Here is a 15,921-nt window from a genome sequence, read left to right on the forward strand (position 1 = left end):
TTTTCATCTTCCATCATCTCCATTTGACCTCTTCCATCCCCCCTTTCCCTTTTTCCTCCTTATTTACTCCTAGCGAGCAAAGGTTCTTTGCCAAACCAGGGCGTAATCCCTTGATTTTCCTTCATGTATTAACAGCCTGAGCAGTCATGCCTCTGTTTCTTCTTTCATTCCTGCTGTGCTGGGTAGATGGTAGGTGCTCTCATGCCAAGCTATCAGCCACATGCTGCAATTTTAGTCCATAACATGTTGGAGCTCCACATTAGATAAGTTTTCCTTCAAGGGGCCAGTGTACATTCGATTAACACCCTCGCTCTGGACGGGAAGTGCAACGTTTAGAGCAAGCCGGTACAATTTGCTAAAATGCCCCTTAGCTAGCGTGCTAGCTGGCCCTCTCTGTGGCCAGATCACGCTCGCTGCACTCAGAGGGACTATAAAAAGAGCAGCTCCCTGCAGCCTCCTGTGCTGGCAGGGTGCGGCCCTGCTTCGCTGTTACATCTACGACTGACAGCTCAGTGAAGCAGGGATGCCGGTTGAAGGCGAGCGTGCAAAAGAAAGCACCTCTTGAGTAGACACAGTGTGTGTGCGTGTGTGTGTACAGTATATGTGAGGGTTTTTTGTTTGTCTTACCTCTGATAATGGACAGCTTTGCAGTGACAGACTTCTCGTCTACGCTGTTACGTGCCACACACTCGTAGGTGTTCTCATCTCGGGGACCTCTAAGTGGTTGGATCCTCAGCACAGCACCTGCACCATCATCAAACTCTATGGTCTGGACAGCCACAGAACAAGACATATTAGTCACAGCAGAGGAGGCACATAAACCCTACTATTAGAGCAGCTGACTATAATGTTGCATGTCAGCACCTCGGCCCAGTGTGTGTTGTGTTAATATCACAACAATTACAGCTAAGCACTTCATCATGCCCCACCAGAAAAAAAGAAATACAAATAATAATAATACATACAAATAATGATTTTGTTTGCTCTTCTCTACAGAAATGCTAGAGGTCAGGCACAGATACAAAACATTTACCTGTGCTCACACATTTACCTGGAGCGGGTAAAGAAGGAGGCAGTTTCTTGCACAAATACACTTCATCTGGGTTGATACTTACTGAGATGGGGGGGTTGAATGAGGTCCTCTGGTAGAAACTGAGTATTTCTAACCATTAGGTCACAGGATCAATACACAGTCAGGCCTCTACTGAGCCACAAGAATTTACTCTCTGGACTAGGCTGCTGTATAGCTCCATGACAGCAATATGTGAATTCAATAGGAAGTCAGTAATACTTAAGGGTCCATTGATTAGTTTTATTTTAGGTTTGTAAAATGATCGGACGTTTAATGGAACCTTGTGATCTACTGTATATTGGAAACATGTATTTTTAAACAATTATTTTTCACTAATAGTTTAAATGTTGGGTCTCTTTATCTTCTTGATAATACTGATACCGCCTGTTTAACTTTGGAGCTGCAGCCAAGAGGTCAGTTAACTTAGATCAGCATTAAAGAAGGTGTGCGCTAAACTTAGCTTCAGCATAGACAAGCTAGCTGGCTAATTGCATGCGTAGAGTACTGATTTAGCATGTAAAAACAATAATAATAAACCCTTTAATACGTTTGGCATATTATACTTATTGTACAGATTAAACAAACAATGAATTACCTTTATATTTTTATTTTCAGAGACTTAAAAAGAACGAATAGCTGCTTCACCCAGCTACCATTCTGTATGCTAAGCTAAGCTAATCAGCGCACTGGTGTAGCCTCTTATTTAATCAGACACATCAAAGATACCAGTCTGTGTATTTCAAAAATTTGTGAACATACCTTGATTCCAAAACATATTTTTAGTATTTTATATTAAAATTTAAAAAAAAATAACTGGAAAAAAAACTATTTCTCACATACATAACAAAGTTTTATCTTAACAGTTTTTCGCCTATCCACTCTCTGTATAAATTTATTTACAGTGTAACGTCAAGGTTGTAATTAATGTATACATTCAAATAATATGCATGTTTTTTAAATGGATTTGCATATTCATATCTGTCATGCAGTTACAGTAGGAGTTGAACATTGAGCACTGTGACAACCACCTCGATACGCTGGGAGTTGACCTTCTTGCCCTTCTTGTTCCAGTAGACAGAGGGCTTGGGATTGCCTGTGGCTTGGCACACAAATGATGCTACACCTCCTGATACTCCGATCTGGTCTGTGGGAGTCTTGGTGAATTTTGGGGGAGCTAAGAGAGAGAGAGAAAAGCAGGGAGAAAAGTGAGTGAGGGATGGGGGAAAATTAAAACAAGACACCAGAGGGCTACAAATGAACTCCACAACCAGCAACAACCGTCCCCGCTGACCACGCCCCATTTCACTGTCAGTGACTGGTCAGGCCGACTTGTGTTCTGATGGCTATGTGTTGTGCTTACTTCCTGGGTATCATCTAGAGGACAAACTGAAGGACTTCCTGTGGGCCATAAATAAAAGATGGGGCTGGGCTTCACAGGAACATCTCTTTCTCTCTCTCCGTCTCTCTGCTTTCTCGAGGGCAGGCTGCCATTGTATTTCATGCAGCACAGGCTGTCATGACACATGAGTGTTTCACAGGTAGGTGAAGTGTTGGCTGCAAATTCACAGCATATAATTGGTTTAAATGTATTAATATCAGAGGTGTCATTTTATGCCTGTGCATGCCAAAGAACTGCACAGAGATCCTGATGATGTTAGCAAACACAATGAACACAGCAGCACAGGCTTTTGTTAATTTTCAGAGTCGACTCAAGGAGACAATTTCATCTTGGAGGCCGAAAGCATCTTAGGTGGGACGTATGAGCGCTGCGGTCGCCCTCTAAGACGAAAACAGCAATTTCCAAGTGTGATATTGAGCCAGGCGTAGCGAACCTACACTTCTCACAGCGGCTGAGTCAGATCAGTCAAACAACCTCATGCATCCACCCTTTGCTATCTGTCTGTGGCCTGTTTCCATGGTGCCCAGCTTAACTCCTCCTCAGCTACAGAAACACCGCTATCCATCAGGGTGAAATCAGGATGACCCTTACCATGGCAACCTGGATGCCTCCTCCCCTACATCTGGGTGGGTGAGGTCTGCCTGTGTTGATTCACTTCTGCTCTGAAGACCACACAGGAGCAAAAAAAAAAGAAGCCATGCCTATCAAGAAATCACCAGCAGATTCTAAAGCCTTTTTGCACGTCTTCCCACTCCTACTCACTTCGTTGGTTAACGGCCATGCAGAACACTTCCCAGTGCCTTGACAGTAACTGGAATAACATTATGTCAAAAGACTGCTCCTGTCCCGACTGCCCCGTGTTGTCTCTTAAAGACCCACTCTGAATGTCAGAAATAAAGTGGTTTGCCATAATCCGCACAGGAAGAAGCAAAAAGCTGGTACAGTAGAGTCAATCAGAACAAATTTATGCCCACCATTTTGGGATTCAAGAGCAGGGTAGTTTTTTCTGAGGACTCTTAGAAAAGCACAGACTATTGAGCAGGCTGCTGGTTTTTTCTGACAACAATATAAGAACTATCAAAAAAAAAAAAAATCAAAAAAGACTAAATGCCATGGCTGAAACTGCTTTCTCCATCCTATAGGGTTATGAATGAATTTCATGTTCTTCTTAGGGATTGAACATGGTTTTCGGTGGCTTTACTTTGAGTCCAAAACGTTTTCTATGTTCTTTTTAATGTACTTCAACACCAATCCGCGTGCAAAACCTACCCCACTGGCAGTGTTACCACTTAAGCCTCTTCTGAAAGCCAGAGAAAAGCCCTACAAGCTACTGGCTCTGGATGGATGTGGACTGAACAGCAACTAGTTATGAGAGGAAGATTCCAGAAAGCTGCCCCGAAAAAAGAGGCACTAATGAGAAACCGTGGCTCTTTAATACCAAGTCCCACTCTGTTTCCACGGAACAGGATGGTCTACCACTGAAATACCTATTGTCTGTTTTTAAGGGAGCACCTTTGTAACCGGTAATCATTTGACTGAAAGACTGACTGCTGCTGAGCTGAGATACAGCTGGCACCTGCAGGCGTAGTGCCATGAGTTCGGAGCTTGTTTCAAGTAACGCTGTGGGCTAAAGAGGAATAAGTTTGGGTTGGAAATTTTCTTTTGGGGGAATTAGAGTAACCTCTTGTGAAATGTACAGCTCTAAAAGACGCTACTTATGGCAAAGGTATTAGTGCAACCAGCTGTGGTCTGACAAGCCCTTAAGCCACTTTAATAATGCATCTCTTCCTGATTGTGTGTTTTTTGTTGTCAACTTTGTTTGCATTTCCTGGCTAAATGCGTGACAAAAATGAAAGGAAATTTAAAAATAAAACCTCCTGTGATACAAAGATGATGACTGCAGAGTACGATGTGTTGCTGGGCACATAAGAGACGAAAATAAAAGGAACACTGTCTCGGAAGAGGATCGCTGTCAGGGAAACGCTAACCATGTTTTGCATAAAATTCGACAAAGTGATGGTGAAGCATAATATCTGAAATTAATTTTCAATCATTTGGAAAAGAGCTGAGTTGAACCAGTAAATACTCAGAGGCACTGAGGGCCTACTAGCAAATCTCTCGTTTTTAGAAGTACTTATTGTCCATTATATGGTGTAATCTGTTTACCTAGGCTAATTTGGTCATTGTTCTGCTATACATATTGTTAATGGAAGAATTCCAGTTATGATTTTATCTCCTTCGTTACTCAGAAAGCTAGAGAGATTTGGATCTACAGGGAAAGAAAGATTATTTTCCCCTCCACAATACTATCTGCTCTGCTGAGCAACACTGTAGGTGGTCAAAAAGCAGCAATATTCAGTCCCACAACATTTCAGCTGAAAGTTGGCTGTTGTGTAATTTTTTTTCTCTTCACTGAATATAAAAAGATTTCAGATATGATGTCAGTCTTATAAAAGAACCGTGGACGCAAATTGGTTACGCAAATGGGAGATGAAAAAAAAATGCACGAGGCAACTGCCGTATCTAATGGTGAGAGGTGCCATCTCTGTCTTTAACCTATCTTACCTTCTTATCCAAGAAAATCTAAATATATCAGTTTAGTAACATTTTCAGAGCTCTGACAGCTGTGTGTGTGTGTGCATTTGTGTATCTTATGTGTGTGGCCAACTGAGGCAGGAAATTTGTGGAAATGTTGTAATCAAGGAGATGATGAGGAACATGCTGATGGAACCTCCTGGCTTATCACAACACATTAACAACGCTACAGCCCTAAGATGATGTGCTGACGGGCCTGGATCCACTCCTCTCATACACACACACACACACACACACACACACATATACAACACACACCGCACACATAGACTCACATACACACACACACAGAATCAAAGACGCACACACACACACAGCCACATATATATACACGTCTGTGCCTCGCATTCATTGCTGACAATATACCAGCTGCCATTCAACTGAGAAAAAGACAAAAAGACAAAAAAAGACTACCAACACATAAATAGACACAGACAGACAGACAGACAGACAGATAGACAGATAGACAGATAGATAGATGTACCTAGTGCTTCACCCACGCTGCTCAAAGGTCTGGTTAGCAGGATAATCAAAGGCAACAGCAGACACAGGGGAGATAGGCTAATCCACAGCCCCAGGATTGGCCTTCTGGCCTGGGCCAGGACTCCACCAGTCTTGGGCCGAGGCATGGCACCACCGTGGATTGGTTAGAGATGACGGAGATTTGAGTAGGGCTTCACTCAACAGGGATAGGCACTCTGCAGACACAAGAGAAAAAAAAAGAAGGAAGGTCAGGCATATTTCCGTCACCTCTGATTCATCATTCTGCTTTTAGAGCAGCATCTGAAATGTCAACGCACCATGAAGGAAGAGGGAAAACATACAATACTTTATACTAATGTAGAAAAAATAATAAAAACACGAAGAAAATTAAAGACATATTCATGCTAATGCAGGATTAGGTCTTTTGATTTAGTCAGAGCACTTCTGACTTGGGATTAACAGCTCAAGCAGGCCAGCTCTGGCTGAACTAATACCAGAACAATAGAGCCACTGCTCAATAACTATGACAAGAAACAGACCGAAATAGTTTCCAGCATACTGCTTCTGTATTAATAAGTCTTCTTTTCTAGTGAGCCGTGAAATGAGCTGCAATGATACAGTTTTAAGTTCTTTTTTTTTCTAAGACGTCCTAATAATTTCATTTTGCTCTGGCCTAATTCCTTCTTAGCGTTCAGTATTTTAGTTTTCTGGTGCCACATAAAAGTGTTAATGCAATAATACATCCAGAGTGTACCACTGTAATGGAAAACACTCAAACAAAGAAGAGGGGGGGGGGGTCAGTAGGAATGCGGCAAAATTCAATAACGGCAAACGTATCAGAAGCTGCTGCTTTAATAGATGTACCCCCTTCCTGTTAATCCCTAGCCTTGGGGGGGATCTCCATCAGCATTTCTTTTTTTTCTTTTTTTCACTCTCTTTCTTCACACAAACACAAGCGCACATGGGCACACAAATCTGTAAGACTGAACATAATTCAGCTCTGTCTGCTTACAGAGATTTAGACAAGCTGTGCAGAAGCTCCCCGTCTGGGAGTCAATAACTCCTCAGTCCTATCGAGCTCTTCCGACCCCCACCCCTCTCACCCGATGTGTCAGAACGCAGGTGGGGAGGCCAAATGAGAAAGGAGCCTTTGTTAACCTGTCATAAATCACGCACATACATGTTCTCCTTTCAAGCAGCAGTACGGGATAACATATACGCTCCCAGGGAGACATAATAAGCATTAACAGGTGACAGGGCAGGCTGTGATTGGCACATAAATATGCGCAAACACCCATAAGCACACTTTCACCCTGACATCCGCCGATACGCTGCCAGAAATGGAGGAGCAGCGATCAGGCCGACACTTAGTCGCCTTTCCTAAGCGAAAGCGGCATTTCTGGTGAGTTACATATTCAAAGTCTCCTCCAACCACTTATTGAGCTAATGACCTGCTCATAAACATTACTGTCTGCCAGTTCCTACACTAAAAATAGCTCGACTGAAAACATGGCCGTCTATCTGATAGAGACTCTTCTCGCCGCTCTGCCCTCGCCTTATCTAACGCCGTGTAATAGCCGCTGAATAGAAAAGCTTTCAGCGTCCCCTTTTCAATTGAACAATGTGATAAGAAAAATCAGATCAGAGCTCATTCGAGCACCATTGGTAGCATGTTAAGTAAATTCCCCTCTTACGGAAACTCAATTTGCCAGCGTTAATCTAACCAGGGTTACCGTTCTGCGTAGAGCCACATGGCCACTGAAACATTAGGCACTCCTTGCATGATGCAGTGTCTGCTACCACTGTCCTGTGTGCTGGATTTGCTGTGGCACTAATATCTCTCTGTGACCTCAGTCCAACCCTTTCTATCATTTCGTTTATCCCCTCCTCCCTGTTGTATTTTCACCTACTGACAAAAACCCCTCTCTACCTCTACCTTCACTATAGACGCACAGCCTCTAATCCTTAATCTTACTCTCGTCACACTCCTGCATTAGTCTCAGTATTCCAGAAATCTCCTCTTCTCCCATTTCCTTTCATCCGCTTCCGCCCCTCTCCTCCCCGTTTTTCTCTTTTCCTTCCTCGATGCCATCTTCTCTGTGATACCCGATCATTCATCTCCTTTACTCGTTTTTGTTTTTTTTATACGCACTCTAACCCCTGCTTGTATACAAATCCTCTTCCTCCGCCCCAGCTGCCCTGCACCGGCTGCTCCAGCTGTTGTTGGTCCATTGACACAGTTCAAACAAAAGAGCTTAGCGCATCCTACAGCTGTGAAAGTTGAGGGAAGAAGCCAAAACAGATACACAGAAGCCCCAGCAGGAGCAGACCCAGCAGACCAGGCCCATCTAAGCATATCTGAGCTCGTGCTTATGGTAACTAACAATCGTCTTCACCTCTCAGCATACAAACAGTCAACAACCAGGCACGTTGCTCATTGCCGAAGCAGAATTAAAAGGTGCGAGCACAAAAATTCTCATGACTCAGGCCAATAACCCCTCAGAGATACTGCAACTCCCCCCACCCCGATCATCCGAGCTCAGCATCCGGAAAGAGAGAGGACAGCAGGGGTTGTGCTTATTACCTTTTCAGTGTGACAACACAGATGGTCAGCCAGACAGATAGATTGATGGGGATGCGTGTGCTATTTATTGCGGGGAAGCCGATAATGACACCAAAGCTCAGGTGGTGAAACGTACACCGGTTATTGTGCCCCATCAGGCTGATGAAATAACATTGTTTAGGTGGCATCCAACCTGGCCCTGCTCCGCTGGGGCCCCTCGGAAAGATGACATGTTTTGTTTTCCTCACCTTCCTTCCCTCCACCCTCCTCACTCCCTCCCTTCCCACCGTACCCGCGATGCCTTGCACCACAAGTGGGTTGAGATGGTCTCCCAAGGCCCGTCTCCATGACAACGAGCCACGAGCACTCATGGAAGGACCAGATCTGTTTCCTGCTGCACCACGTTAGCTGTGAGTGAGCACACCTGATAAGGAGGCTCGTGTTGATTCCTTTTACCTTTAATTTGGATCCAGTTCTGGGAGTAAGCATCAAAGGAGTCTTGTAGAGGAGGAATCAGTCCAGCTATACATATGTATATACGTAGTCTGGCATTTATAATTACAGGGAACACAACTGAAATAAACAGAAATAAACACATGGCTGTGCACCACTGAGTTATTTTTGGATTTTAATGAGAATGCATGCACTGCAGTTAGCCTTCTCTCACATTTTTATCAGTGATTCTGAAATCATGTACACAAATATGGGCACTTAAACTTTTTCGGCACAAATATAACCATGTCTTGAATTATGCACGTTTTAGTGCCAGCTTGGAGTGGAGGCATTTGGAGTAGAAATCATGTATCACTAACATACATGGCCAGACTAGAAGCGATATTACTTCATGTTTCTACGACCCTGGACCCTGTAGGCAAACGACACTCGCAAATGCTTGCACACCCACAGGGCCGTGCGCACACAACACGAACGCACACACATAAACATGGCAGATGGCAAAGCATCATGGGGGAGATTGGCACTCGCTCGCTCACACTTCCCTTCACTTTCTCTCTTAAAAACACAGCCCACAGACACACACACGTTTATGAACACACACACATGCTCACACGCTGAGGATCAGAAGCACAGGATGAAGTACGGCTTACTGCAGGCATGAGCTACACCGCCCTGGTTACATTTTTAGCAGTGGAAATAAAATATCTGAGGCTCCTCTCTAACAAGAAAAAAAACAGCTGTCACTCAAACACGGAGATGCCCCCCACCCCCTACCCCTCCCTGGAATTTAAATGCATATGTAGACCTGCGTACTCCAACTAAACCTCCATCGGTCTTGCTTAATGCTGCAGGATGCTGAAGCAGGGGCTGCCTCATACAACGCGCATCCAAACAGCGTTATCAGGGGACATTTTGACAAACACCAATAAAATTCCCAACCCGCAGCTACCATTTTCATCACGGGTCTGAGCCTATAAACAAGGCTGCTGCTGGAGTTTCAAATCACACCTCTGAGAGCAAACATGACTCACAGAAATAGCCTAAGAAACATGTAGGCATGGAAGGAAAACCCATATATGTCGCGTGCGCTGCCTTCTTTTCTAATCGTCACGTAGCACATAACCGAGGGGAAATGCGGATCATCAATTCATTGATGAGATTGTGACTTTTCTGTCATCCATTCATTTAAGCCTTATCCCAATTACTGTTATTCTCTATCTTCACTAAGTGACTATTTTGCTTTAAATCATGTCACACTGAGCTGAGTAATTAGGGGGCTTGATGGTTGGTCAGGGGAAAAAAGGCAATTTAAAGGCACCACTCTGGTCTCAGTTAAATTGTGACTTGCATTTTTCTTCGACTTAGTTAATAATTACTAAAGTGAACTATGAATGAAAGCACTAATTGCACACAAAATGATTACTTGTCCAAGAGAGAATAACAGCTTTGCTCATAAAGAAAATAAGATTGGAGGATTAGAGTGGTAGTACTTAGTAGTGGTAGTACCGCAGTACGGTTTACACATTTGCTTAGCAAGTGAAAGCTCCCAGGTTCAATCCTAGGAGAAAACACAAACCTGTTTGGGTTACGTCAGGAAGGGCATCTGGTATTTAAAAAAAAACATCTGCCAAATTAAGCACGGAGCGCTACCTGCTGTGGCGAGCCCGTGTGAAAAAGGGAGCAGCTCAAAGTATCTTGTTGTAAAATTATAAATAACTATCCTTAACTCTGCCAGATCTGACTTACAACATCTCAACAATTTTAAAAAGTACATTTAAAAACAAATCACTAGAAATTATCTGTCGTCTTTTTTTATTTGAAAATTATGCATTTTCATTTTCCTATTTGGATTAGTAGACGGAGAACAGCATACATTATTAATACATGTGTCTTTGTTCATCAGTTCTTCTGTTTGTTTAATTTGTTTCTGGGTCATACTGTGTGACAGGTGAGTGCTGACTTTAATTCCTCATTTGTTTCGACACCTTGATGTAGCTGACGGTTTGCTTTACTTGAATGTTTTAGAGAGATTTCTGTTTGCACAGTTTTGATGTGAACATACACAGGTATTCAGGGGTGGGTTTGGTGTGGGTGCTACTGTGGGTGCTTTCAAATCTTTCTGTCTCCAGCAGGAAGTTTCCTTTTATACCTTATTATAAGCTCTTCAGAAAGAAAAAGCAGCATAGCTTTCTCATTATGATGAAATAAGCTTTTACAGATTAAATACACTTTCTCGGGATGATAACAAAACAAAATTCAAAACTGAATCTACCCACATACTCTCTCAGGCTTTCTCTGGTGGGGAGCGTGAATTTAGCTTTAGGTCACAGTTTAATTAACTGATCACCCACAGCTAAAAAGAGAAGAGCTTTCCTGGACTCTACGCTTTGACTTTCCTCATTTTAGCCAGATTTGCAGCAACGTCCTGGGTGTCTGACCCCTCTTTCTAATCCCAGCATTAAGAGAAGATGCCAGTACAGCCTTTCTCTCTGCACATCAGCACATCAATAAAATTATAGAGCAGCACGAGCATCATGTGACTATTTAAGCATTAAAATCGCTGTTCCCCATTATAAAGAAAAATCTGGACGCGCTTCAGTTTTTCCCCATCAAAACTACGTTTCCGAGCCAAGACGACACACTGATTCGTGATGATGAACAAAGGGAGGGGTGGAGAGGAGAGACAGAAGCGTGACTAACCAAACTAACTTTCACTTTGACCTCAATCGCTGCATACCCGGGACGGACTAAAGCTGCCGTATCCCAACAATGGTGAGGCAAATGTACACCCACGCGTCTTAAAAGGGGCTCCAAGGTCAGACTGACCAACACAACTAGAAAGAGGCATCTCTTTCTGATGGATAAAACAGCCTCAGATAAGCCTAGCAACAGATGGACTAGATCCTGCTAAGCAGGAAATGCCTGTAAAATGCTATAAAAGTGTACACAGGCCTGATTATCTTACGGGAGGTCAGAGGGTTGACACGCATTTACTGGCTAAGGAAGTCCTTGTCGCCTCCTCGCAAGAAGTTAGATTTGATCCTTCTGGTGTCCTTAACATTTCAATGAGAAAAAGATCCTTTCCTAATGTCACACATCTGTTAAACACATTCATTGCACTGGTATTAGATTACATTTAATTAAAAAAATTAAATTACTCTCTGACCTTTATTTTAACAGCTAAGGGTTCTTTAATACCCTGCCACCTGTTTTCTGAGGTGGTAGTTTTACCCATTAGCTGCTTACACCGAGTTTAAGTATGTTACTGTCTGACAAGGCTCCAAGTCGAATGAGTGATTTTGAAAAAATATGATAGTAATATAATTATGAAGCCAGTACACACAAGGGCCAGATGGATCTGATTCTCAGCTGAACGTTGTGTGTAATCTTTATACTTGTTAAGATTGGTAGGAAAGCCAGGATATTTAAGAGTCAGCCCAGAATCCATAGGCCCTGACAACAGGTCCCATATTCATGATCTATGCATCACGGAACTGTGTGAAAACCTTGCAGCTTCAATTTGACAATTTTTCACGCTTTCAAATAAGTTCAAGGATTATTTGCTCCTCCGTGAGCTCAGTCAATTTTTCAACCCCTTAGGCTCATAAACCTCTTTCAAATCCCTTAGGGTAATGCCAAAATGCATTGTCATCCAGCTAAAACATGGCTCTTTCCTCCCTAAAAAAAAAAAAAAGAAAAGAAAAAAAAAACAATTGACATTTTAGCAGATGCGTTTTCACCTGACAGATGAAGGTTTTTATCTGACAAAAGCAGAGGAAGAGGATGCGCGCGTGTCCACATGCAGACACCTACGCAATGCTCACTCAGCTGAAACGGCAACACTGAGCTCGCAAACACCCAAACATAATTCGTAATTTTCTTTCAGCGACCCAATCCCCCCCCCGCACCCCCTTGTTTTTTTGCCTCCTCTGTTGCCGCTTCTTCAGAGGCAGCCGATCTTCTGTGCAGCGGCTCATTACGCAGGCTGATGGTTGAGCCCTTGTCAACTCACTGTCCAATTAGCATATCCAAGGCTGGCACAGACTCTTATCCCAGCGGGAGAAAGAACTGTATATACATACTGATGTCCACATAGTTATGCACTTGCATGTACGTCCCTAATTGTTAAACAGCTCTGACATATGAGAAAAGATGCAGAGTGTAAATTGTCCGCTCCTGATTCAGATGTAAGCAGGGCGATTGCTTCTTTACATAAATCCAAAACACTGGTAATAAATGTGTTTTAGATGAATTATCAAGCCCATCAAGCAAAACACACACACACACACACTGACAACCAATTAGTGAGCTTCTCCTGCAGCAGGACTGAGGCTCCCTGACAACACAGAGCACCTTCATCTTCCTGGACGTCATTGTCATCGTCCTGACCATCATCATATTTCACTTGCGCTTCATTAATGGGACATGCCACACATTTTTACCTCCACGTTTCAGCTCTTTCTCGAAACCTACACATCAGCTAGGAGACAAAGCCACGCTGTGTGAAGCGGATTTCAGAGCCCGTTAAAAGCCTCGAGAGTAATAACAGCAGCCTTGAGAAAGACAGCGCCTTTCTGATTTACCATTCATACATAACCCAACAACGAGGATGTCATTAATGTAAGCTTCACGGAGAGTCTTCAAACCGATTCATCTTCTTATTGATTTATAAAAATGAAAATCACTGTCTGCAAACACACAGCAGATGGTTTAAAGTCCAACACGCCCCGGGCATAACCTTACAAGTGTTTAAAGGCAGCTTTTGTGCTGCGATTTTGAAGCGACCCTCCTTTTAATATTTGCTCAGGTAAACGATGTGCAACCGCTTCGGCAGGTCCTTATTCATTTCCTGTCGACACATTGTTTGTTTGCCCAAGAAGCCACTCTCTCCAGAGTATTTTCGCTGCCATGGTATCACCTGTCTCCTGTGGTCACATGACACGCCGTCCACTGAGAGCTCATTAACTCACAACTGCAGCACTTTTCTCCAGCAACACTGAGATCATCTGTAGAGCATCAGCATTCATTTCACACGCCACACTGTTTGGTATGCAGTTAAGGTCAATGTAAAACATAAAATAAGGCAAAACACTGAAAACTTGCAATGTTTTTGCCGCATACGCCGGTGAACGAATCCTATTTACGTGCTACACAGGCGCTACTCTTAAAAGGTCTGTCACTAACCAGCCATTGCATGACTTCCTGATGGAGATGAGATTTGTGACGCCAAATGAATTTCTCCTTGAGGGACAATAAAGTTGTGAATAGAATTGAAAAGCGAAGTAATGGGGTAGAAAAACTGCATTTGTCCTCTGCCTCAGAACTGAAATCAGTCGGGGAGTCTGTCTCGGTAAGTGAAGAGATGAAATGCTTGTCAAGGGTAACAGACTTGTGCACGGACGCCTTTCACCAATGACTAGCCATTACTCTCACCCCTGTCAAGCAAACACTTCATCCAAACTGGCATCCTTCAGTGCTGCGGAGACAGAGTAATCATGAAATGCCACAGACAAATGTGGAGGTGCATTCAAGAGCCATGTCAACCAGGCAGGCCCGGCACCTGCACACACACACACATTAAAGACTGCAGAATGCTCCTGCTGAATCAGGCCTAATCCTCCGGCTTTTAAATTTCCCCTCTGTGATTTGTGACGATGGAATAGAGCCACAAGTTTCCTGGACATCGTCCCTTTACCATCCTGCATGGTAAAGGTCTTCATAGCAAAGCTGTTTCACTAAAGCAATAAAGATGTTCTTTCAAAGGCAACTGGCATATGGAGGCACGCCAAAACCTTTTCTTTTATTGGACGACTAGCGCTGACAGCAGGGTTTAAATAGGTGGCACAAGCACCGGGCTTATTTGCAGGGAAATTTAAAATCATTAAGTCTGCTGTAATGCGGAATTACTCACATAAAGACTATTTTAAGTTTACTAGCTGCCGGTGAGGTTGTAATTAACAGCAGTGCTTGGAGTTGAACACACAAGAACGCAGGGGTAATGTTTGCATTGTGAACCTAGTTTGTTGTTTAGTTTTAAACACAGTGTATCCAAATAAAGCCTTGGGGGGTTGGGACTGCTATTAGCGTTGTGGGTATTTGATCAGCAATCATGCTGCTGAACAGTAGGATTCATCCTCTATGCAACATGAACTAAAGTGTATGAGTTTACATCTAATAGCTATAGACTGACAGTGCTATCCTTAAAGCCACAATCGGCTAAGAAACCTGAGCTAACTTTATCAAATCCAGTCTTCTGCCACACAGCGTGTACCATAATGACATAATGGTACTAAAAAAGGGATTGCAGTATATGACAGCTATACAGATGCAATTTTTCTGCCTCCATGGCTTTATTACACCAATTAAACCAAAGCCATATGATTTTATGCTTTACAAGACCTCCAATCAGAATGATTTTGGCATCACTTCATCCAAAATTAACTGATAGAAACCTACACTTTCTTCAAAGAGAAGGGTTTTTTGTTTGCTTGTTTTACTCCACGAGTTGAAAATACCTCAGAGAGCAGCCAAGTGCTGCTGTGGAGGAGCATGGATTATTCTGTCAAACATTTCTAACTGGACGCTTCAAAACAAATGGTATCCCCTCTTTCACCAAGTCCTGATTAGTCAGTTTGTCTCCTGCTTTATCAGCCCTCTTGTCAGTCAACCTTATCCTCCTAATGACTCCTGTCAGTCAGGGATGTAACTGTCAACCCGTGTCAATGGCTGCACGTCGTCCTCCCGTGACTTGATAACGAGCTGTGCACGTCAAAGCACTTGGCCATTTTCAGCGCAAATGTTTGCACGCGCCTCATCTTGAAATGCGCCGAAATTTCAACAGGAGAAACTTCTGCAACGCCCGATGATAAGAACGAGTTAGCTGTTCGGAAGGAGAACAGGGCTGACCCAGGGGAGAGCGAGGTGGCGGCGGCGGCAGCAAAACCTCGTTTGCATAAGGGAGGAGGCCGGGGGGGGGGGAGGGCTGAAAATGAAGGTGAAGATCTCTTCAGATGTGGCAGTTGTGATGAAAAGAGAAGCAAATGACTGAAGACAAGAGGTGGAGAAGAGAGGTAGTGGAGCAGCGTGCATTATTCATCCCTGCTGACACATCAGAATCTTTGATTCATCTGGAGAAGGGCATCAGTCAAGTCAAAACCTATCTCTGAGCCTTCACTCATGTGTACGCACGGGAACACAGACCCATGAAGAAAAGACACACTCACATAACCGCAAGTGACCCTTGTGGTCGAAGAAAGGATCATAATGGGTCTGGTTTAAGAGACGCATCTTTACATAACTAGATTATAGTGCAGGTTTCAACTGTTAAAGCAGCTACCTAATACTTTTTTGTGT

At 43.4% G+C, this 15,921-nt stretch overlaps 1 protein-coding gene across 6 annotated transcripts in view; it reads right to left on the reverse strand.

Moving 5' to 3' along the window:
* ptprsb (protein tyrosine phosphatase receptor type Sb) overlaps positions 1 to 15,921 on the reverse strand; it is a 71,539-nt gene that overhangs the window by 52,385 nt on the left and 3,233 nt on the right. For 4 of the 6 annotated variants that reach the window (XM_076876407.1, XM_076876411.1, XM_023154614.3 and 1 more), the window contains exons 2-4: positions 5,551 to 5,764; positions 2,101 to 2,246; positions 628 to 769 (exon numbers count right to left, since the gene is read on the reverse strand). In XM_076876407.1, the coding sequence (XP_076732522.1) occupies positions 628 to 769; positions 2,101 to 2,246; positions 5,551 to 5,695 (433 nt within the window). In that variant the 5' untranslated portion in view covers positions 5,696 to 5,764. Of the gene's footprint in view, positions 1 to 627; positions 770 to 2,097; positions 2,247 to 5,550; positions 5,765 to 15,921 lie in introns of all 6 variants that reach the window. The other 2 variants (XM_076876408.1, XM_076876409.1) reach the window with 1 other exon arrangement.

This window comes from Maylandia zebra, linkage group LG18, assembly GCF_041146795.1.
Source record: "Maylandia zebra isolate NMK-2024a linkage group LG18, Mzebra_GT3a, whole genome shotgun sequence".
NCBI classification, from domain to species: Eukaryota; Metazoa; Chordata; class Actinopteri; order Cichliformes; family Cichlidae; genus Maylandia; species Maylandia zebra.